The 26,185-nt window shown below is 40.8% G+C and overlaps 2 protein-coding genes across 2 annotated transcripts in view; one reads left to right on the top strand and one right to left on the bottom strand.

The window, feature by feature from the left end:
• LOC139473380 (prostatic acid phosphatase-like) overlaps window positions 1-6,732 on the bottom strand; it is a 45,563-nt gene extending 38,831 nt beyond the window's left edge. Inside the window, exon 1 of the mRNA XM_071255936.1 lies at window positions 6,604-6,732. Within this exon, the coding sequence (XP_071112037.1) occupies window positions 6,604-6,687 (84 nt within the window). The 5' untranslated portion in view covers window positions 6,688-6,732. The remainder of the gene's footprint in view (window positions 1-6,603) is intronic.
• Window positions 1-26,185, top strand: part of LOC139473379 (calpain-7-like) — a 366,786-nt gene that overhangs the window by 5,782 nt on the left and 334,819 nt on the right. The gene's annotated exons all lie outside the window — the stretch shown is intronic.

Raw genomic sequence — 26,185 nt, 5'->3', positions numbered from 1 at the left:
ACTGCAGTAATGGTATCACTAGAACGTGTACAGAGTGTTGACTACAGTAATGGTATCACCAGACCGTGTACAGAGTGTTGACTACAGTAATGGTATCACTAGACCGTGTACAGAGTGTTGACTGCAGTAATGGTATCACCAGACCCTGTACAGAGTGTTGACTGCAGTAATGGTATCACTAGACCGTGTCCTGGGTGTTAACTACAGTAATGGTATCATATCACCTGACCGTGTACAGAGTGTTGACTGCAGTAATGGTATCACCAGACCGTGTACAGAGTGTTGACTGCAGTAATGGTAGTTGACTGCAGTAATGGTATCACTAGACCGTGTACAGAATGTTGACTACAGTAATGGTATCACCAGACCCTGTACAGAGTGTTGACTGCAGTAATGGTATCACTATACTGTGTCCTGGGTGTTGACTACAGTAATGGTATCATATCACCAGACCGTGTACAGAGTGTTGACTGCAGTAATGGTATCACCAGACCGTGTACAGAGTGTTGACTGCAGTAATGGTATCACCAGGCCGTGTACAGAGTGTTGACTGCAGTAATGGTATCACCAGACCGTGTACAGAGTGTTGACTGCAGTAATGGTATCACCAGACCGTGTACAGAGTGTTGACTGCAGTAATGGTATCACCGGACCGTGTACAGAGTGTTGACTACAGTAATGGTATCACCAGGCCGTGTACAGAGTGTTGACTGCAGTAATGGTAGTTGACTGCAGTAATGGTATCACTAGACCGTGTACAGAGTGTTGACTACGGTAATGGTATCACTAGACCGTGTCCTGAGCGTTGACTGCAGTCATGGTATCACTGGACCGCGTACAGAGTGTTGACTACGGTAATGGTATCACTAGTCCGCGTACAGGGTGTTGACAGCAGTAATGGTATCACTAGCCCGGGACCGTTGACTGCAGTAATGGTATCACTTGACCGTGTACAGAGTGTTGACTACAGTAATAGTATCACTTGACTGTGTACAGAGTGTTGACTACAGTAATCGTATCACTAGACCGTGTACAGAGTGTTGACTACGGTAATGGTATCACTAGACCGTGTCCTGAGCGTTGACTGCAGTAATGGTATCACTGGACCGCGTACAGAGTGTTGACTACGGTAATGGTATCACTAGACCGCGTACAGGGTGTTGACAGCAGTAATGGTATCACTAGCCCGGGACCGTTGACTGCAGTAATGGTATCACTTGACCGTGTACAGAGTGTTGACTACAGTAATAGTATCACTTGACTGTGTACAGATTGTTGACTACAGTAATGGTATCACTAGACCGGGACCGTTGACTGCAGTAATGGTATCACTTGACCGTGTACAGAGTGTTGACTACAGTAATCGTATCACTAGACCGTGTACAGAGTGTTGACTGCAGTAATGGTATTACTAGACCTTGTACTGAGTGTTGACTGCAATAATGGTATCATATCACCAGACCGTGTACAGAGTGTTGACTACAGCAATGGTATCACTAGACCGGGACCGTTGACTGCAGTAATGGTATCACTAGACCGTGTACAGAGTGTTGACTACAGCAATGGTATCACTTGACGTGTAGTGAGTGTTGACTACAGTAATGGTATTACTAGACCGTGTACAGAGTGTTGACTGCAGTAATGGTATTACTGGACCGGGGCCGTTGACTACAGCAATGGTATCACTAGACCGTGTACAGAGTGTTGACTACAGCAATGGTATCACTTGACGTGTACTGAGTTTTGACTGCAGTAATGGTGTTACTAGACGGGGACCGTTGACTACCGCAACGTATCACCAGACCGTGTACAGAGTGTTGACTACAGCAATGGTATCACTAGACTGTGTACAGAGTGTTGACTACAGCAATGGTATCACTTGACGTGTAGTGAGTGTTGACTACAGTAATGGTATCACTAGACCGCGTATAGAGTGTTGACTGCAGTAATGGTATCACCAGACCGTGTACAGAGTGTTGACAACAGTAATGGTATCACTAGACCGGGACCGTTGACTGCAGTAATGGTATCACTAGACCGTGTACAGAGTGTTGACTACAGCAATGGTATCACTAGACTGTGTACAGAGTGTTGACTACAGCAATGGTATCACTTGACGTGTAGTGAGTGTTGACTACAGTAATGGTATCACTAGACCGTGTACAGAGTGTTGACTGCAGTAATGGTATCACCAGACCGTGTACAGAGTGTTGACTGCAGTAATGGTATCACTAGACCGTGTCCTGGGTGTTGACTACAGTAATGGTATCATATCACCAGACCGTGTACAGAGTCTTGACTGCAGTAATGGTACCACCAGACCATGTACAGAGTGTTGACTACAGTAATGGTTTCACCAGACCGTGTACAGAGTGTTGACTGCAGTAATGGTAGTTGACTGCAGTAATGGTATCACTAGAACGTGTACAGAGTGTTGACTACAGTAATGGTATCACCAGACCGTGTACAGAGTGTTGACTACAGTAATGGTATCACTAGACCGTGTACAGAGTGTTGACTGCAGTAATGGTATCACCAGACCCTGTACAGAGTGTTGACTGCAGTAATGGTATCACTAGACCGTGTCCTGGGTGTTAACTACAGTAATGGTATCATATCACCTGACCGTGTACAGAGTGTTGACTGCAGTAATGGTATCACCAGACCGTGTACAGAGTGTTGACTGCAGTAATGGTAGTTGACTGCAGTAATGGTATCACTAGACCGTGTACAGAATGTTGACTACAGTAATGGTATCACCAGACCCTGTACAGAGTGTTGACTGCAGTAATGGTATCACTATACTGTGTCCTGGGTGTTGACTACAGTAATGGTATCATATCACCAGACCGTGTACAGAGTGTTGACTGCAGTAATGGTATCACCAGACCGTGTACAGAGTGTTGACTGCAGTAATGGTATCACCAGGCCGTGTACAGAGTGTTGACTGCAGTAATGGTATCACCAGACCGTGTACAGAGTGTTGACTGCAGTAATGGTATCACCAGACCGTGTACAGAGTGTTGACTGCAGTAATGGTATCACCGGACCGTGTACAGAGTGTTGACTACAGTAATGGTATCACCAGGCCGTGTACAGAGTGTTGACTGCAGTAATGGTAGTTGACTGCAGTAATGGTATCACTAGACCGTGTACAGAGTGTTGACTACGGTAATGGTATCACTAGACCGTGTCCTGAGCGTTGACTGCAGTCATGGTATCACTGGACCGCGTACAGAGTGTTGACTACGGTAATGGTATCACTAGTCCGCGTACAGGGTGTTGACAGCAGTAATGGTATCACTAGCCCGGGACCGTTGACTGCAGTAATGGTATCACTTGACCGTGTACAGAGTGTTGACTACAGTAATAGTATCACTTGACTGTGTACAGAGTGTTGACTACAGTAATCGTATCACTAGACCGTGTACAGAGTGTTGACTACGGTAATGGTATCACTAGACCGTGTCCTGAGCGTTGACTGCAGTAATGGTATCACTGGACCGCGTACAGAGTGTTGACTACGGTAATGGTATCACTAGACCGCGTACAGGGTGTTGACAGCAGTAATGGTATCACTAGCCCGGGACCGTTGACTGCAGTAATGGTATCACTTGACCGTGTACAGAGTGTTGACTACAGTAATAGTATCACTTGACTGTGTACAGATTGTTGACTACAGTAATGGTATCACTAGACCGGGACCGTTGACTGCAGTAATGGTATCACTTGACCGTGTACAGAGTGTTGACTACAGTAATCGTATCACTAGACCGTGTACAGAGTGTTGACTGCAGTAATGGTATTACTAGACCTTGTACTGAGTGTTGACTGCAATAATGGTATCATATCACCAGACCGTGTACAGAGTGTTGACTACAGCAATGGTATCACTAGACCGGGACCGTTGACTGCAGTAATGGTATCACTAGACCGTGTACAGAGTGTTGACTACAGCAATGGTATCACTTGACGTGTAGTGAGTGTTGACTACAGTAATGGTATTACTAGACCGTGTACAGAGTGTTGACTGCAGTAATGGTATTACTGGACCGGGGCCGTTGACTACAGCAATGGTATCACTAGACCGTGTACAGAGTGTTGACTACAGCAATGGTATCACTTGACGTGTACTGAGTTTTGACTGCAGTAATGGTGTTACTAGACGGGGACCGTTGACTACCGCAACGTATCACCAGACCGTGTACAGAGTGTTGACTACAGCAATGGTATCACTAGACTGTGTACAGAGTGTTGACTACAGCAATGGTATCACTTGACGTGTAGTGAGTGTTGACTACAGTAATGGTATCACTAGACCGCGTATAGAGTGTTGACTGCAGTAATGGTATCACCAGACCGTGTACAGAGTGTTGACAACAGTAATGGTATCACTAGACCGGGACCGTTGACTGCAGTAATGGTATCACTAGACCGTGTACAGAGTGTTGACTACAGCAATGGTATCACTTGACGTGTAGTGAGTGTTGACTACAGTAATGGTATTACTAGACCGTGTACAGAGTGTTGACTGCAGTAATGGTATTACTGGACCGGGGCCGTTGACTACAGCAATGGTATCACTAGACCGTGTACAGAGAGTTGACTACAGCAATGGTATCACTAGACCGTGTGCAGAGTGTTGACTACAGCAATGGTATCACTTGACGTGTACTGACTGTTGACTGCAGCAATGGTATCACTAGACCGCGTATAGAGTGTTGACTGCAGTAATGGTATCACCAGACCGTGTATAGAGTGTTGACTACAGCAATGGTATCACCAGACCGTGTAGTGAGTGTTGACTACAGTAATGGTATCACTAGACCGGGACCGTTGACTACAGTAATGGTATCACTAGACCGGGACCGTTGACTGCAGTAATGGTATCACTAGACCGTGTACTGAGTGTTGACTACAGTAATGGTATCACTAGACCGGGACCGTTGACTGAAGTAATGGTATCACCAGACCGGGACCGTTGACTGAAGTAATGGTATCGCTAGACCCTGTACTGAGTGTTGACTGCAGCAATGGTATAACCTGTACACGGTCTGGTGATATGTTACCATTGCTGTAGTCAACACTCTGTATATGGTCTAGTAATACCATTGCTGTAGTCAACGCTCTGTACACGGTCTAGTGATACCATTACTGCAGTCAACGGTCCCGGTCTAGTGATACCATTACTGTAGTCAACACTCTGTACACGGTCTAGTGATACCATTACTGCAGTCAACGGTCCCGGTCTGGTGATACCATTACTGCAGTCAACAGTCCCGGTCTGGTGATACCATTACCGCAGTCAACACTCTGTACGCGATCTAGTGATACCATAACTGTAGTCAACACTCTGTACACGGTCTAGTGATACCATTACTGCAGTCAACTGTCCTGGTCTGGTGATACCATTACTGCAGTCAACGGTCCCGGTCTGGTGATACCATTACCGCAGTCAACACTCTGTACACGGTCTGGTGATACCATTACTGCAGTCAACGGTCCCGGTCTAGTGATGCCATTACTGCAGTCAACAATCTGTTCACGGTCAAGTGATACCATTACTGCAGTCAACGGTCCCGGTCTAGTGATACCATGACTGTAGTCAACACTCACTACACGTCAAGTGATACCATTGCTGTACACTCTGTACACGGTCTAGTGATACCATTACTGCAGTCAACAATCTGTACACAGTCAAGTGATACCATTACTGCAGTCAACGGTCCCGGTCTAGTGATACCATAACTGCAGTCAACAATCTGTACACAGTCAAGTGATACCATTACTGCAGTCAACGGTCCCGGTCTAGTGATACCATAACTGTAGTCAACACTCAGTACACAGTCTGGTGATACCATTACCGCAGTCAACGGTCCCGGTCTAGTGATACCATAACTGCAGTCAACAATCTGTACACAGTCAAGTGATACCATTACTGCAGTCAACGGTCCCGGTCTAGTGATACCATAACTGTAGTCAACACTCAGTACACGGTCTAGTGATACCATTACTGCAGTCAACGGTCCCGGTCTAGTGATACCATAACTGTAGTCAACACTCACTACACGTCAAGTGATACCATTGCTGTACACTCTGTACACGGTCTAGTGATACCATTACTGCAGTCAACGGTCCCGGTCTAGTGATACCATTTCTGTAGTCAACACTCAGTACACAGTCTGGTGATACCATTACTGCAGTCAACGGTCCCGGTCTAGTGACACCATTGCTGTAGTCAACTCTACCGGTCTAGTGATACCATTACTGCAGTCAACGCTCCCGGTCTAGTGACACCATTGCTGTAGTCAACTCTACCGGTCTAGTGATACCATTACTGCAGTCAACGCTCCCGGTCTAGTGACACCATTGCTGTAGTCAACTCTACCGGTCTAGTGATACCATTACTGTAGTCAACACTCAGTACACGGTCTAGTTATACCATGACTGTAGTCAACACTTTGAACTCTGAAATCAAGATCGATCAAGCCACAATTTTATTAAAAAAAGTAACGGATGATGCAGCTATATTGAAACCCAAAGACAGTCAAAGATGGCCATGGCCTACAACCAGTATCAGTGGGAAAAGAAAGGTTTTCTCACCAGATTGACGAGCCTGAGTGTGGGGGGAGCTGCGTGGCAGACTGCCCAGCAACAGACAAGTACAGCAGTAAGTGTTGTCCACATATCCACAGAAGCCTTGGCTGCCTTCAGTCACAAAAGATACCAATTCTGTGCCGGCCGGCTGGGAGATAAAATCACTTATCTTTACGCGTTGTCTGACGCTATTGGCTAACTGTAGAACATGGTATCTGCCAGCGGCTATCTGGTGAACCTGTGTGAAGATAACACGGCGCCTCTCTACAGCACTCTGCTCAACTTACTCTTCTGTCCTGTTCACACGATTTACCCAGTAAAACACATTAGTATTTATTGGACCACCGGGTATTGTGCCCACTATTTGACCCCAGGGAACTCCAATGCCAACTGGAACCTACGTTTCGCACACCTCTCCACAAGTTACACTTCTTGTCTTATAGTCGCATACTTTCTCAGATCGTGTGCTCATACGGTGAAGGTCGTCTGATGGCTTTTATTTTGTATATTTTCTAACCCTGGTCTTGTACTGGTCATTTCAAGTCGTATCAGCGGTACCGAGTATCTAGCCAGCGATACTGCCTATCTAGTCAGACATACTGTGTATCTAGTCAAAGATACTGTGTATCTATCCAGAGGTACCTAATTAATATTTAGTATCCCGGGCCGTTAGGTTTGGGACAGTAGTATAGGTAATGGGGGTTCTGCCGCAACTCCACTGGAGCCGGATTTATATGCCTATACTGCTACTACAGGTGGCATTTTTTTATGCAGAAATGATGCGATTCAACAATAGTCATAAGATTCAGCTAAATTGGCTCTAGCTCATCACTACCTGGAGCCAATCAATGATACCATTAGTACTAAAACAATGATGAGACTAAACTAAATTGTAATGAAAATATTCTCTATTATTTTTACTAATACGTATACCATTATTTTTAACGAAGTGATACTCAACATTTTTACTAAGTTCTTCGTTCATTTTACTAGGAGACCAGACTATATACTCTTCTTGGTAATTGGAAACACAATTGATGACAGTATTTGGTTGGTTTGACATCACAAATATAATATATACCTTGTGGTAATTCTCTCCATTTGATAATTTTGTCCCTGAGCATAAATGTTTCAATAGCTTTTTCGAGTTCTTCCTTTGTTGGTTTGTAATTCTCCATTATTATATACTTACGTAAACATTCGTTTAAATGTGTTCAAGCAATCTATTTTTAATCTCCAACCAGTTCTTTGGTTTTGGCACGGAATAATTGACTCGCTTGTTGTCTCCCCTGCTCTATGAACTTTTTTTTCTCGTCTTCGCTAATACCACTGGTCTTACGAGATTTTGATAGAATCTCCTGCTTCATTACATTGTATTTGGTGAGTTCTGACAAAAGTTCTTATCGCAATTCCTGCCAGTCCTGAGACTCCGGCAGCTATTTCCATGCCAAGTACGATAGGCGATTATAGTTGATAATAAACCAACACCGGCTACACCGAGTCCCATGCCAGCTGTTACAAGCGCAGTGTCAACTCCGTCCAGAGCATTCACGGCTCTGCGATACTTTTTATACAATCCAAGTCTCAATTACCTCTCCTTCTCTATTCGATGTTTTATGTCGCTTATTTGATGTAATTGAAATCCATCAACAGTATCCATCTTTTCAAATGCCTCATCGAGCGCTGGATATAAACCCATAGTGTATATTACGGTCATATAATAGTCTTTAATTGATCTTGCTTAAATGTTTTGAGAGTATACATAAACATTATCAAATGAATATTTTGCAGCATGAATATCTTAGTAAGAGAAATGCTGTCACTTTTAATAATTTGGACCCCCTCAAGGGTTGCAACGGGTGATGCTCCAATATAAATAATACTGCAACGTTGACGCTCGTGTTTCTTGAACCATTTAATCAATAGACCTGGTAATATTTCAAAGGCATCTTCCGGTGCATCTCCGAACAAAACTTCAATAATAAGCGTAGAAAGATTAGGTATTGCACTCAAGTTAACTTTAATATCATTGAATTCAGTAACCAAATTTAATATAACATTTTGGACTGCCAGACGACTATATAACATATGACCTGGGTTTTCTGGCAGGGGAGAGACTACCACACTTTTTCGATTTGAGGGGATATAAGACCCGAGTACGATACCATTATTTATTATCTCAGTTAAATTATGTCCCTTACCCATCATCACATACGGTGGGGTAATGACGATATTCAGTAGCCACTCGATGTTTGCTTCGACCATAGTCCATTTATTATCATCGTTGAGAATAATATTGTACAAAGTGTTTTTATGGAGTCTACTAACGTAGACATGGCTTAAGTCTTCTAGATTACCTGTGAATGTAACTTCTCTCTGCGTGTATACATTATCTTGTAAGTGTAAAGCATATAACTTACCATCGGTAAAGTGTCTACCGAATCATTCTGTGTCTCCGAGATCGGAATTGCAATTGTATTATATTGTCTGAGTGTTCCAGGGCCTGATGAATCAACCATTATTTATAATATGGAGTGTTACACTTAAGTATCCTATATGTACAGGTTGGTGTTTTACATCTAATACAGAAATTTTGAGGTCTGAAATAATACCCCGCTTTAATTTTTTATATTGTAATGATGAGAAAGAGTCCGTTCTACCGCTGTTGTATTTTTCATCTTTCACTGGAATAGATCTGAGCAGAGTTGAAGGACTTTCTAGTTGAATATTATCCGTCGTGCTTCTTTGATCAAGATGGATGCACAACTCTTTATAGGGAACTAAATCGGGTAATTTAAACCCCCTTTGCTGATGTCTTGAGTACTGTTATATCTCCGAGTGCAAATCCAAGTGTAACTGCTAAGTTCATGAAAAGCTGTACATCCTTTTCTCCAGGGACTAATTTCAGTATCTTATTCGACTCATTTTGTGTGAGACTAATTCCATTAGGCTTAAAAATGTCATCATTGAGTGAGCATACGCTGTAATACCCATCAGGTATAATTATGCGAATGGGATCAATAATACTAAAGTTTTCATCTAATATAAACATCTCATTATTATTTCTTGCAGCATTTATATTGGTCCACAGTGGGTAATACGTTACATCGCATAGAGCAACTTCAAGTTGACCACCCGAGTTATCGATAGTATGGAGCAGTTGAATAGACTGACCATTTGTTATTCCCGGGAGTGTGACATACATATTAAATATACAATGATACTATATCATAACTTAAATATGAAATCGAGATATATTACTAATCAATTGATTATAGTAACTGCCTCTGGTGCTGAATGTTTTCGTTAAATTCCCTAATATCTTTGAAAAATACAGGGTCACGGCAACTAGCGATAAAATGGTGCATGATTGGTTTCACAATCCGATGCAATTTTGGCAGAATCAGTTAAACTTTGCCCTATGGTGTGCCACAACAGGATGTGGTGTATCTCTTTATGCTCCAGGATTTGAACTGAATAAGACTGTTTTATCATTTCACGTATACTATCAGATTAGACGTATACTTAAAGAAATTAGTGCTCCATTACCGCAGGATCGATCATGGAATTCCACAAATAATCCGTACAATAGGTTCGCGTTTGGGCGTATTTGTCAGGAATTTAATATTTCTACAAGTAATGATTGGCGTATTAAAGGAACAAACCATGGTCTAGGTGTTCCGTACAGCGCACCACAAAACTGTTAAAGAAGTCAGCGATGATTTACTCATCAACCATTCGATCCATTTAAGTTGTTACAGAAAAATAATCTTTTTGTAAGATTGCATAATCTTAATCATGGCTGGGAACTTTCGAGTAACGATTGGAGAGGTTCTCTTATGAGTTTTAAGGGTGGTTTGGCTTATATTGTTACAAAATTTATACAAATGAATGATACTGCAAAGGCTTGGAATGAATTTCTTAATGATAAAACAGAAAATAATCTTACTAACCCAGGAGTTGTAAGAGTTAATGAATCAATAAGAACTTATGTATGGGCAATTCTCGGTGCACAATCGCAAACACGAACGTCCATTGTTGGTTCTGGGACGGCGCTCAATGCGCAAAAACAGTTTGTCGCAAACGTGGAGGATGCTATTAATTCACCAGTTGACATACCATCTTCTATAAAACGTTATCAAGATGTATTACAGTACGCTCAATCCAAAGAAGACTACGTTTATGCACCCGGACTATACATGTCTCCTAGTAATATGGAACTTAAGATCGGTCAAGTGATAGGCTATAATAATAAAATTGTTATTGCTACCGATCAACAAAAAACAGATATAAATTTAGATATTAATACCAAAATAATAACGCAAACAAACACAGGCGAAACGGGAATAGTCAAGCCACAAATATCTACTAACGCACAACCACAAGTTGCAGCTGAAAATCAACAACATATCGATGAAAAAACAGCGCTTGTACTGGGTGGAGTCGCGGCTGGTTTACTCATGATATGGTTAAATAGTTCTTATTTGGTTAAATAGTTCTTAGCGGATACGTACAACAGCCCTGCATTTGCTACGATCAGTGCCCACAAGTTTTGACTAAGTCAAGTGGTGGTCTTAGCTAATAAATTCAAGAGCCAGGAAACTATACTCCCTATTATACCGGGAAGAGCAGCCGCGGCTTTCTCAGCTAGCTTTCCCAGTGCTGAACCAAATGCTTTTAAATGCTTTTTTATCCACTCTTTTATGCCACCCCTATCACTAGGCGGAGTGCCACCTCCTGTATCACCACCGGTTAACACGAGAGTTAAAGTCGATATAATAAATTCAGTTAAAATACTGGCAATTGTTATTCCCTATTCTCTGAACAATGTTTTAATTTTATCGTCTAGTGTAGTATCATCATTGAGGACTTGATCAATAGTTTCTCGAATTCGACTGATTTGTGAACGAAGTGCCTTTCTATTACTGGAAGCAGCCTCGAGGCGGGCCTATCTTTCGTCTTCTAAGTTACGTAATCTTTCTGCAATACAACGTCTACTGAATTCATCGTCCGCCTGTTCATGTTTCGTCTTCTCATAAGCCATATGCTCGTCGATTTCGGATAGCTTGGCTATATTATTGATGAGTTCTCCCCGCATTGTTTGCATTGCCTTGTCAAGACCTCGTAATTCCCTAATACTGAACTCCGAGTCCGTCCGAGGCCACCTTCGAGCTTTCTTCCAAATTATCTATGTTACCAAGTTCAGTACGCACAGTCCGAAGAACCTTAGTAGTCTTTGCGGAAAGTTTTGCTCCTCGTGAGTAGTCTACAAAACCTAATTCATCATGAACAGTGCTGATACCGTGTTTAGCGGCTATCGTAGGCAAGGCTAGGTGCTTACGAGTACGAGAATTCATAAGATCAATATCTGGAGTGCCACACAGTCGCAATATTCCTTTACTATCTATCTCAAACTTTAAATAGTCACGAACAAAAGGACTAACATCTTTAAAGTTATCGCAATAATCATTGACGGTTGATTGTAAAAGTTCATCGCTAAGATTCATAAAACTGGTTTCATCAGTACCCTCTTCGATTGTACTAGTATCAGTCATGTTATCTAGATTAATATCATCCATTTTTTTTATATTAAACATATGGTTATATAATTTCAATATAACAATGTCTTCACAATACGGACGCAAGTTAAACCCACAATGTAGACTTAGAGATCCATTAGGGGTCAAAGCAATTCGTCAGTCTGTAACTATAACTAATAACCCGAGTACCATTGATCAGAATCAATCTCAGCGCACACGATGTATTAGTTGCAGGAACTGTCCGACTAGCATTTACGATTATTTTGACTTCTGCCGATGTTAACAGGGCAGGGCGATGTTAATGGGTTGTGGAAAAACAGCTTTTATTATAGATATTTTTAAAAGTCATTATCGGGACGTTTTCGATCATATTATTATTCTGTGCCCGACTATAAGCGTTAAAAAAACATACCTATCGAGAGATTGGGTAATGAATGACGACGGGGTACACAGAGTCGATCCTGGCGATCGTTTACAAGACTGTTTACGAGTATGTTACGAAAAATACAGAGGAGAATCAACCCTTTTCGTAATAGACAATTGCAGCGCGAGTAAAGAACTAACCAAAAAGAAAGATATGCTTTCGTATTTAGCATTCTCCAGAAGACATACTCAACATAGCATTTGGGTACTTACTCAAAAATACAACTCTGTACTGAAAGATCTCAGAGAGCAGACCAAATGGGTAGCACTGTTTCATTGCAAAGATCGAGATTCATTCGAGGAATGTCTACGCGAAAATGATGTTATTTATACCAAGCTCGAACGAGATAGAGTCAGAAAACTGTTAGCGGCAATGAAGTACTCATATTAAAACTCATATTAAAAACCGATCAACCAGCTGCTTAAGCAATTGCTTAGCAAAATGTAGCAAAAATGTGGCAAAAAATATAGCAAATATAGCAAAATTATAGTAAAAATATGATAAATTGAACATTAGCGGTTCATATGACATAATGTGGTTTGAAATCCTCATTCTTTCACAACAGTTCATTATTATGGGATGTATTGGATATGCCATATTATATTATGTTAGACTTAAATATCTCCTTAGGTATTACATTATGGAATGCGACGAACTCATCGAACAAAGAACATTTGATTGCAAAGGCTCATTACCCTGGAGCCATGACATCTATATGCCTTGAAACACTTAATTGCTGTTATTTATTAGATGCTAATTCTATTTGTTAATCCCCATTTTTGTGTACATCGACCGTCTGCCATACTGAACAGGATGTGCAAGTATGTCACTGATGATTTACTGTTTACATTTATATTTATTACTTACTAAATGTCAGGTGACCTTGGCTATATAAGCCTTGGTCCAGAGAGGAGAAAGAAAAAAAAGAAGGGTCTTACCCTTAGCCTAGCTAGGGTTAGACTGGGTGCTCCGGGGCACCTTGACAACAACCACTACCACTATGTGCTGACCAGGCACATAGTGTCTTTTGTATGTATATATCAACATGTATAAAGTAGAACTGAATATACCACAAGCCATCGTCTCCAAGTTGTCACTTCCTACAGGAACTATATGTCGGCCCCTTGCATATACGAGTATGCAAATTATTCATAAATCAACGTCGGACCGACACGCGTTGTTATGTAGATAAATCTTTAGATAAACATAGAGAAAGACTCACGGCTTTGGTAGCCAGTGGAAAATGTTCCCAATATTTGGAGGAAAATTATACCGTCGAAAAAATTGATAACATGACCAATGAAGAAATTAAAAAACTGTACACGCGTTACGAGTCTATACTGGGAGCTACCATGACTAAAACGATAGGGTCTGCTATATTACAACTATACACAGCTAGTACGTTTCTCCCTATACCGGCAGAACATTGCATGTAAGTAATGCGAATCTCTAGAGAAAGACCCATTCATCGAACACACTATAAGCTCAGTAAGCTGTGAGTTTTATCATAAATACGGAATGTTCTTAGCTCCACTTACCACAGCTTTAATAACGGCTAGGTATTATCAATTTAAACATACGTGCCCACTTAATAATAATGGAGACTCAACAAGTGACACCACCACAGATTGTGAATGAGGAAATGATAACCCTGATTGCACAACCACAACAGATTGCACAACAGATTGCAGAACAACGAGTGAATGAGGAAACACCACAAAAACAACCCAGAGTTACTAGGAACCCCCCAAAAATAGCTGCAGGCAGGATGGGAGGACTCGCTCGCAAAGCGAAACTAATGAATAATTCAAATATTGATCCGATTAAAACATGGGCACTAGTAGGAGTTGTTGCTATAGCGGCTGTATGGTTGTTTTATAAGACCGGAGAAGAGAAAACATCACCCCGATGTCACAACAACAAGTTCAATTAGAGGTTAGCCCCCATATAATGCTATAAGAAGCATGACTACTCCAGTTACAGACGGTAAAATGTTGGTAAACGCAACGTATGATTCAGCAGTTGTCAGCGGCTTGGCCATTGGCTATGCCCGTATGGCTAAAATGATTACTAAAGCCACACCTCAATGGTTATGATATTGGTATGATGATTCTGGATATTGGATTAGCAATGACAACGAACGATATGCTCATCAAACAAGGGCTTATCCCGGAAGACATAATGAATTAATTAAACATTTGAATATTTTATATTTTTGAACATGGCATCAATTGTGATGATGGTCGGTGGAGCTATTGTTAATGCTCTAGCTTTTTCGGGGAGTAATTTTTTATTTTCTAGTATGAGAGGTTTCGGAGCAGAAAAGACATAATAAAGCTTTAGAACAACTCGAAAAAGCTCAGTCACAATGGGCGCAGCAGAGAATGGAGAGATTAGATTTTATTCATGAAGAACTGCGTAGGGAGGGACATTCAATTCAAACATTTAAGGATGTCGAATCTGCCATGCACGAATACTTCCTCGTTTATGGGAAAAAAATTGACCCAATACCGAGACCAACAATGAGTCAGTTTTATAGACCATCAGAGGCTCAAAAAGACCGTGAGGTCATATTCGTGATAATTGGGTTATCAGTTGTATTGATTTTAGGTTACACAATAACTACGCATAAACCATGACCTAGTTTGGGGAGTCAGAGTGACAGCCAATCAATAAATCACCATGACTGCTAATCTATAAATAGCGTTGACTGCTGTGGCTATTTATAGCTACACAATAACTATGCATAAACCAAGATCTAGTTAGGACAGCTAGTCAATAAATAGCCAGTGGAGATGTGGAGATTTACCTTTTAGACAAATGATACGATATGTGTATAACCATGAATCTGTGTAAATATACACCTATGGGGAAATCGATTCAATGTCAGAAGCCATCTGTTGGTATTTACTGTGGCGCCCACGCTTATAACATAAGAAAGGGTTTTAAGAATTACGTTTGTTCTGTATGTGGTATTGGAGTCAAATGTAGTTACAGTTTATGTTTAAAGTCACGGTGCTGATAAGGTCAGGAAGCAGATTATTTATGCTAGGGAGAGATTACATCAATGAGAGGAATAGTTCGGGAGAATATGTATTTATATATGAAAAATAACCATTTAGAAAAATGAATCATTTGTATATACCATGGTCACAATGGTTTTTGTCAGAGAGTTGAAGGCTATGTCAAAACAACATGGTCTACATGGATATTCTCGAATGAGAAAAGCTGAATTGATCGATTTACTCGGTTTGCATATCGAGCAAAATTAACGAGGAGTTAGATGATTTACATAGTATAAAATACCAGCTGATGATAAAAATGTCATTGAGTAAAGGTAACGCAGACGATAGCACCGAATATACCAAACCATATTTCCGTAGCAATCAAGAAGTTATAACCGAATCCGATACTATAAACGCATCATTAGATACATGAATTCAGAGGATACTGGAAACTTTAGAACGCTGGACTAATAGAGTTTCGGGTTGGGGTGTGGATAAAATTGATAGTTTATGTTTAGATAAAGCAAATTATATGCCCTTCAAAGGTGGATCTTATATAGATTTACCCCCGTATTATAAGAAGAAAAAAGCCATAATTAATGTAAAAAATAAATCCGATGACTGTTTAAGAATGATGATAAGATCTGCATTGTTCCCCTTAGATTCTAAAATTGCAAATAGACCTTCTAGCTATCCTCAAAACGATGGACTCAACTTCGATGGTATAGACGAACCTACACCAATATCACAAATTGATAAGGTGGAAAAAGCAAAATAATTTAGCTATACATGTTTTCGGACATTCTTCTAAAGGAATTGTTGTTAACAGGATAAGCTCCGCTCAAGATCATATCCCCAGAATCAATTCATTTCTGATCGAAAAAGATGGTAAATATCATTATACATGGATAAAGAGTTTAAGCAGACTATTATACGATCAAACAACCCATAAAGAAAAGAAATATTTCTGTGAAAGATGCCTACATGGGTACAGCAGACAAGATCTATTCGAAGCGCATAAAGAAGACTGTAGAGGTGTTGGACAGACTGCTATCAGGATCGATATGCCTAAAGAGGGAAAAAATATATTAAAATTTGAACATTATTGTAATCAAATGCCAGTACCATACGTAATTTACGCTGACTTCGAAGCACTTATCAAACCTATAGAAAATAATCAAATAATAATCAAGACAGTAGTTGTACATACAAAACTCAAGAACATATTCCTTGTGGGTTTGGATTTATAGTTGTAAGGTATGATGGGAAAACAAACCCGCCCGTGATTTACAGAGGTCCCGATGCAGCGGGAAAGTTCCTAGAATATCTACAAAATGAAGAAAGAATAATAAGGGAAAATTTATCGTGTAAGAAACCCATGTGTATGACGAGGGATAATTGGAGGGCCTATAAGAAGTCAACGAGTTGTCACGTTTGTAATAAACCCCTGGATGGGGATTCCGTAAGAGATCATTGCCGCGTCACGGGGAGCCGCTGATAACAAGTGTAACTTGAAACTAAAAATGAATTCTCAAAACAATACCCATCCCCGTTGTGTTTCATAACCTTAGAGGATACGATTCACATCTCATCATGCAAGGTATCTCAAAGACCGACGGCGGTTTAACATGCATTCCTAATAATATGGAAAAATACATATAATTCTCGTTGACTAAAACTATACATTATACGGACAAGCATGGGGAAGCCAGAATACAGCAAAGTAATGGGCTTAAATGCATAGACTCCGTACAGTTTCTGTTATCTACCCTGGACAATTTAGCTAATGCGAACAATCCCGATGACTTTGCAATAACAAATCAATATACCGATAAGATAACTCGTCATTTGCTGCTGAGAAAAGGTGTATATCCTTACGAATATATGGATGATTGGTCTAGATTCGACGAAACTAAATTACCAGCCCTTGAATCATTCTATGTTGACTTAACAGAATCTAAAATAACAGATGCCGATTATGACCACACTATGACGGTGTGGGATAAATTAGGTTGTAAGAATATAGGTGATTATCACGATCTGTACTTAAAAACTGATGTACTGTTACTAGCCGATATATTCGAGATATTTATCATGGAACTGTTCTGGGTGAACAATACCTTCCAAATGACGTGCTGGTTTTCTTGGGGAATTAGTCAGCAAAGAGCCAGAGTCACAGGAGACTAATCACAATTTTATTTACAAGAACAATTAATAATTTACAATATACTTAGAAATAACTGAGGGTGCCACAGAGAGTCGGTACACACTCTGGGCTGTGGGAGAGAGGTCTGCTTGGTAAGAGAGTCAAACCCCTTCTCTGCTAGAACTTGGCTACAGTATGTATTTAATGAAAGTTTGAACAATAGAAAGGAATTTGATTGGTTGATACACGATTGGTTGTGTCCTATGCTAAATGGATGGCTAGACAGAGGGGAATACTAAATCCTGTTAATCCTGTTGGACTGGCACTAATCTTGTTGACATATTTACTGGATGCTTTGAAAGAGATTAGGGTGTCACTATAGATGAGCTTGTGTGGGGCTAATCCTTAATGCCATATAGACGAGCTTGTATGGGGGCTAATCCTTAATGGACTATAGACGAGCTTGTATGGGGGCTAATCCTTAATGAGTCTTAATTGAAGTAATGTTATTCTAATATACCCCGGTAGGTGATGACAGATATACTTAAATAAATATCCTTTGTCTGGGAGATGGGATCTTGATACCTTAGGCTAGCAACCATCTAAAAAGCTATAACTGAAACTACTGATATTTTATATATGCATTTTACCTGATGATAATTATTACTTGCTAAACTATAATTATATGAAATGGTGTATAAATATTACACCATGATAACTCATAAAAGCACTTGATATAGATCTAATTATTATAAGATAACTTAGTATAAATGTTAACCATGATATATTTAAAAAGACATGTTTAAAACACTACGGCTTGGACCCGGCATGGTACTGTCATAGTCCTAAAATCACTATAATTAACCCATAATTATAGTGGTCATATTTCAATAATATGTTTTGTATTTTTCTCAATATTTTATCTTACAACTAGCTAAACCTAAATATATTTCTGTCGATAATGTTAGTCAGTTGCCATGCACGTAACTGACCGTCACAAACCAGTGACTCCGGATTATCTAACTCAGCCAGGTGGCCAGGCTAGGGTTATGCCCCAGGCTATAACATGCTGTGTATGGCCGGACGCATCGTCATTTGAGTATCAGATAGGTGGAATATAAAGGATATTACGCGGTCGGTGTGCTCCGTAATTGTCGAATAATTGTAATTAATACGCCACGCATGTAGCAGATTTAGATCATAGTTTCAATATTAGGTAACTAACGCATTCTACAGAAGGCCTGAGTCCCTATATATACGGAGTCCAGTGGCAGATACTTCACTCTGCCACGAATAAAGACGTAAAGGGACTCAGCAGCCTTCTCTCTGTTTAAAGGTAAGATATCATTATTTTCTTGTTAAATTCTCCTTGCCTTTAACTTATATGGTATCCTGTGCAAGCAACTATATATTTACCATGGTTTGTAATATTTAAGAATAAGTTATATGTCATTCATTATACCGCAAAGTAACTTGAATGTTAATTGTATGTGTGTATTTATATAGATGTTAGTAGATTAATTCACTTGTACATTAACTGTTGATATGCCAAGTGATAGATAAAGCTGTACATTACATAGCATGAGACAGAGTACATTGTGGTAAATACCCGCGGGTAATCTCACGTAAATACCGTCTCATGCGAATATTGGCCGTGCTACGTCTATCATTTGGTTAAGCATTTACGGCATTGAAATTATACAGTATGTTAAATACGTTTGTATGTTAATACACGAGTAACGCTAGAATGCCGTAAATGTAAATGTTAACAGTTCCTGTATGAAATGTCGTAGCTAGAATAACATGAAATACCTCCCAGTCGCTTATTATTCACGATTCGTTTTTGTACCTTATTTATTAGAACAGTCCTGTTAAGAAAGTTTAAAACGAGTCGCTACCAATTCATGTATGGTTGTCAATTATATATTTAATGTAACAAGTCATTGACTGCATCTCTCTTGTAATGTAATATTGTTTAAATATCTCTCTATATATGAAATTAGACTCTGCCACGAATAAAGACGTAAAGGGACTCAGCAGCCTTCTCTCTGTTTAAAGGTGATAGCCGAGTAATCAGCTCTACCAAGTTAATTCCCCCACTATCTTGGCTATTGTGACGTAGCAAACGGGACCACGCCCACACAAGGCAAAACGGCCCGAACGCAAGCTACGTCAGTTGATGGAGATCAAAGTTCCCGGTGCTGATGAAAGGCAGAACACAGAGAACAGGATGAGGCTGCAGTCTTTTAGTCTTGACTCGTTGTAACCCTGAGTTACCAGGCAGAGTCATCATCAACAACAGCTCCACATCACAGACGCCAACCTCTACAATACCAACATCACCAGCAATATACACAACGTCAACATCAACGGTACCAACGTCAACGTCAACATCAACATCAACATCTACGTCAGTATCAACAACCGTATCAACGTTATCAACAACATCCTCAACAGCAGCTACTCGAAGTATTTCCTCCACAGCTTCAAACACAAGCATGGCCATGTCACATATTCAGCTTCCTAAATATTCAGGTAAGCAGGATGCAAATAACTGGTGGTCAGATCTAGAAACTTGGGTTAAACTCCAAGGTACTGACCAAGACAGAGCGTGTTTAATGTTGAACTTCCTCTTAGAAGGACCAGCCAAACATTGGCATCATGCCTTGAGTGACGATATCAAGTCAGACTGGAATAGCTTGAAACAAGCTTTCACTACTGGGTTTCAACCATCAGGACAATTTGATCTGTCAGTATTGGCAATCAATCAGCAACCTGCTGAATCAGTATCAGATTACATCAGTAGGTTACAGCAGTCCACCTCTAGTAAATCCATACCAGTCGACATCTTAGTTGCCATAGCTGTGAATGGTCTGTGCCCTTCCGTCAGACAATGGGTCTATAACAAAGAACCCAAAACATTGGAAGAAGTGCGTCAACATGGTGAACTAGCGGCCAAGTCATACCTCAGCATCCAACAGCCAGATCAAGCTAGTCTCACAGACCAGGTGACTAAGCTATCAACACTAGTGATGTCACTAATGGAGAGCCAACAGAAGCCTTTGGCAGCAGCAATGTCAACACAGCAGGGGACGCTTCATGATGACTGTCAGCGAAGAGTCAGGTTCCAGTCACCACCTCGACTTGATGACTACAGCTCAAGACAAGGTCATCAGTCATCTTATGCCAGTCCACAGTCGCAGCACAGGCCACGTGACTTCAGACGAGAGCAACTCCGACCATCCAGCAGAAACAACAGAGAAAGATGCTCAGGATGTGGTGGGTATTGTTCTCAGCGTAATTACTGTCCCCATCGGCATACCATTTGCAATGTTTGTAGAAAGAAAGGTCACCATACATCTGTATGTTACCAGGTTCTTCTGTCTAAGATAGATAATAAATAGGGACGCGTGCCTGATTCCAAGGATCCACCTAGAATCAGGCACCCATTGAAACAATCTAAACCATCTGACCCACCCACTAGGCATACTACCCCTACTTCCCCATCCTCTACTAACGTTAAACAACATCATGTATCTCTTGTAGCCCCATTATCTAAAAACACCATTCAAGTTAAGGTCAGACAAGTCAAAACAACAGCATTGATAGACACTGGAGCAACAATCAGCTGTGTTCATATGAAATTTCTGAAGAAAATAGGACTCACTGAGTCTCACCTTCAGAAATCTCATCTAACAGAGATTCTTGGTGTAGGAGGAGAACGCCATCCAGTGTTAGGTTTAGTCACTCTACAACTTAACATAGGCCATGCTTCTTATTCACAAGATTTTCATGTCTTCGAATCATTACATCATACCATCATTCTTGGTTTAGACTTTCTCCAGTCAAACCAGGTCAAAATTGATCTATCAAACCGCACAGTTCACCTGCATGATGGATTAATATCCGTAGGCTTGGTGGACGCCAATGCAGGGTTTGCTAGACCTCGCAAAACAGTTCAGATTCCTCCCTACTCCCAGGCTGATATTCCTGTTAAAATCTCCCGTTGTGAGAGCAACAGAGTATTGCTACTAGAACCATTTCCTGGCCTAGAGGCACTCCCACTCCAAGGAGCCAAATGTCTCATTCAAAGTGCCAAGGATAGACCATGTATGAGGTTTCTCAACCCAACTGATAAACCTGTCACACTTCGTTGTCAACGAATAGTAGCCACAGCATCCATCATTGACCCATCATCTGTCCACACATTGGAATCTGAGCCAAACTTAGACCATCCATCAGTCAACACTGCAGTCCCTTCTAGCCCATCAAAGCTAAGTGCTAACCTGAATTTTGACCTGAGTGACTCAGATCTCACAGAGACCCAGAAGCAACAGCTTGAGTGCTTCCTGTTGTCTCAAAGATCTGTTTTCGCACGAGAATGGTCAGAGCTAGGCAAAACACATCTGCATCAACATAAGATTGAAACAGAGCATACCCGTCCTGTAAGACTCCCCTTCTACCGTCAGTCATCTTTAGTTAGAAAAGAATGTGCTAAGCAAATTAAAGAAATGTTAGACGCAGGCATAATAGAACCAAGTCATTCTGAATGGCATTCGCCAGTAGTCATTGTCAAGAAATCTGACAACAGTTATCGATTTGCGGTAGATTATCGCAAGCTCAATGCGGTTACGAAACCAATATTTTTCCCTCTTCCATGCTTGGAAGATGTCATAGATGCTATTGGTGAAAAACATGCTCAGATGTTCTCTGTTCTTGATTGTGCAAGTGGATTTTGGCAGATACCACTTCACCCAGAAACAAAACATAAATCCGCCTTCATCACGCAAGATGGAATTTTTGAATTCAATCGTCTTCCTTTCGGTCTCAAAAATGCACCAGCAGCATTCCAGCAAACCATTTGTTCTGCTCTTCAAGCTATGAATTGGAAACACATTTTAATATATGTTGATGATATAATAATTTACAGCAGAACATTTGAAGAACACTTACATCATCTGAAATGTGTTTTTGGCAAACTTAAAGAAGCTGGTCTTACCTTAAAACCAAGCAAATGTAGATTTGCAGCTAAGAGAGTAACGTATTTAGGCCACGTCTTCAGCAAAGATGGAGTAGAAGTTGACAAATCAAAGGTAGAAGTTGTTAAAAGTATCCCTTCTCCCAAAAATGTCCATGACATCAGACATTTCTTGGGTCTTGCAAGTTACTACCGCAAATTTGTCCCAAATTTTTCCCGCATAGCATCACCATTATATAACTTGCTTCAAAAGGATGCCACCTTTAATTGGTCAGACGAGTGTGAGCAGCCACTTAACAAATTGAAAGCATGCCTAACTTCAGCCCCTGTCTTAACATATCCAGATCCCAATAAACCATTCATTCTAACAACAGATGCTTCTACCTCAGCCATAGGGTATATCTTAGGTCAACGAGATGCTTCTGGCCAAGAACACGTCATCTGCTATGGTGGCCGTGCCCTTCATGCTGCTGAGAAGAAATGGGGCATCACTCAACTAGAATGTTTGGCTGTATTAGAAGGCATTAGAACTTTCAGGGTGTATCTCACATCGCAGAAGTTTAAAGTCTTCACAGATCATCATGCTCTGAAATGGCTTAAGGACATCAAACAGGAAACAGGTCGTCTTGCTAGATGGTCTCTCATGCTGCAGGAATATGATTATGAGATCGAACATAGAGCAGGCAAAGCCAATACAAATGCTGATGCTCTCTCGCGCATTCCATATCCTGCACAGATCATAGAACCTGTCACTGATGATTTCCCTGTCCCACCAGTCCCCTCTATCAGCTACACCTCAGCCACCATCCAGTCAAATCATCATCCAATCCAGCATTCATATGCTGATGTGGTTTCAACACCACCCAAAAATCCATCATCAACAACCCATCACCAGATTGCTAGTCAGCTCACTGCAGCAGATAATGACTATGGGATATCTCCTGAATGTTCAACTTCAGAAAACCCTCATTTATCTGGTCAGAAGGCTATAGCACCTTCTTCAGCATCGTCGATAGATCTGTATGTTGAATTCTGTTATCAAGATGAGATTCCATCAGGACCAACAGTTCAAACAATTGGAACTGATATCCCGGAAAACAATCTTGCAGAAAGACAGCAAAGTTCACCAGATTTCAAGCCTATCATTGACTTTCTAGAGAATGGTGAGATTCCCTCTCATTACACTGATTCTCAAGTCAAAGGTCTCCGAGGTCTCTCACAGGAGTATGATCTATGTGATGGCATCTTGTATCATTTCTACCTGCCAAAGCATAGGGGACACAAGAATGGACGTCACCCAATGGTTACACAACTGGCAGTTCCTATTTCTGACAGGAAGTCCCTGCTTTATGCTTACCATGATTCAAAAGCAGGTGGGTGCCACTTTGGTCGTGATGCCACCCGTCAGTCCATTTTGACCAAATACCATTGGCCAGGCTTGTACCAAGATGTTGAAACATACATCAAATCTTGTGAAGAATGTCAAAAAAGCAAATGTTGGGCCCATTCAAAGCCAGCTCCAATGGTACCAATGCCTATTGAAGACAACTTTTCCAGGTTACATGTTGACATCCTTGGACCTCTTCCTCAAACAAAGGATGGGCATAAGTATGTTCTTGTAGCTGTGGATTCATTCTCAAGGTGGATTGAAGCATTTCCATTGCACACTCAAGATGCTGTGGAAGTAGCAACAAAACTCTTTAATGAGGTCTTCACAAGGTACGGTGCACCTCGAACTCTAGTCACTGATAGAGGTCGCCAGTTCACATCAAAGCTGGTCAATGCTATTTGTGAAATCTTTGAGGTTAAGCACCACTTCACATCGTCATACCATCCTCAGACAAATGGAATGGTTGAACGACGTAATAGTACAATTGCACAAGCCTTAAAATCTTACTGTAAGCCTGACCAATCCAACTGGGCTGATATTCTTCCATGTGTTCTCATGTCAATGCGAAACACACCGTGCCAATCAACTGGTTACTCACCACACCATATGCTCTTTGGCAGAGAAATGTGTCTTCCATTTGATACTACACTCACACCAAAGCCGACACTTGGTAAAAATGCAGAGACACATCTCCAGCAGCTCATCGACAATCTGAAGGTTGTCAAATCTATTGCTCGCGACAACATGTCTGTAAGTCAACAGATAGACAAGGAGCATCAAGAGCTAAAAGCATCAGAACCTTCATTCATGTTAGGTCAACAGGTGCTTCTACACAGCCCTGTAGTCAAACAAGGACTTTCCCCGAAGTTGTCCCAATCATGGACAGGTCCTTATTATATCACAGACATTGGTCCAAACCACACCTTCAAAATTCACAGATGTTCAGATGACAAAGAACATAAATCTTTGGTCCATGCCAATCGCCTGAAACCCTATGTCCTCAGAGGTAATGTTGCACGGCATGTTGACGCATCAGGTTCTTCTGCACCTACATTGGTTTCAAGCAGAGCACAGGAACCGTTACCAGATCCTCCTGCACAAACTTTGCAAGGCAGTCCTCCACTAGAATCACCAGTCTCTAGTGAAAAGCCAACTGCAAAAGCAGATGAAACTGTGCCATCAGAGCACAATCACAAGCAAACAAAAGATCGCAATCAAGATCAATTCTATGATGTTGAAAAACTCTTGAAGTACAAAGACATCAATGGCATACGCCATTTTCTTGTCAAATGGGTTGCGCATCCTACACCAACATGGGAGCCACACCATAATATAGGACAAGGACTTATCAGAGACTTCCACGTGCATAAAACACAGGCTGGACGCAGTCGTAAGCACAAACGTTCACACAAATATTTTGTCTAATCTCTAATAATATAGTTATCCTTGACTTTGATAAAACCTGGCAGTTCGTTTCATTGTGAGTAGTTAGATGTTGTCGACAAACCTGCAGGGCCTCCTGTGTTATTAAGTGCTAGAAGGATGATAGTTGCAAATGTCGTCTCTTCAAACCCGTTGTCAACACTGATCTACCCACTTGATCTTCTCTCAGAGTTGTCATATTCACTGATCTATTATTATAGATTATGCTGTTATAATGGTGTATATTTCAAAATCGAGACAAACGGTATGTCCAAATATGACACTATTTGTCCACCTTCATTCCCACATCTATTTAAAAACTTTAAGCTTAATAGAAAAAAACAAAACAGTTAACGATGTATGAACTGTTACTCATCCATGAACTAAACCGATACATATACATGTATATGACCTCTTTCATCAAGTAAAGTTTTCAAATTGCCGAATTCCTGCTGAGAACAATACTCTACATGTTCTATTAAACCAGATGTTGCTAAAACTATTGTATTATGCTTCATTATGTTGTAAATTTTTGGGTTCTCATAACAGAACAATACTCTGTCATAACATGTTCTGTTTGGTTGACTATTGCTCAAATATTGCATTGTTTTTTCAATACCTGTATTCTGTTTGTTACCATGACAAAGGGATATTGTATCTTTCAGTAGCACTAGTTCCATGTA

The sequence above is a fragment of the Haliotis cracherodii genome, unplaced genomic scaffold, assembly GCF_022045235.1.
Source record: "Haliotis cracherodii isolate W230 unplaced genomic scaffold, xgHalCrac1.p SCAF_28, whole genome shotgun sequence".
Classification (NCBI taxonomy): Eukaryota; Metazoa; Mollusca; class Gastropoda; order Lepetellida; family Haliotidae; genus Haliotis; species Haliotis cracherodii.
The sequence above is the reverse complement of the archived record's forward strand: the minus strand, read 5'-3'. Positions and strand labels throughout refer to the sequence as shown.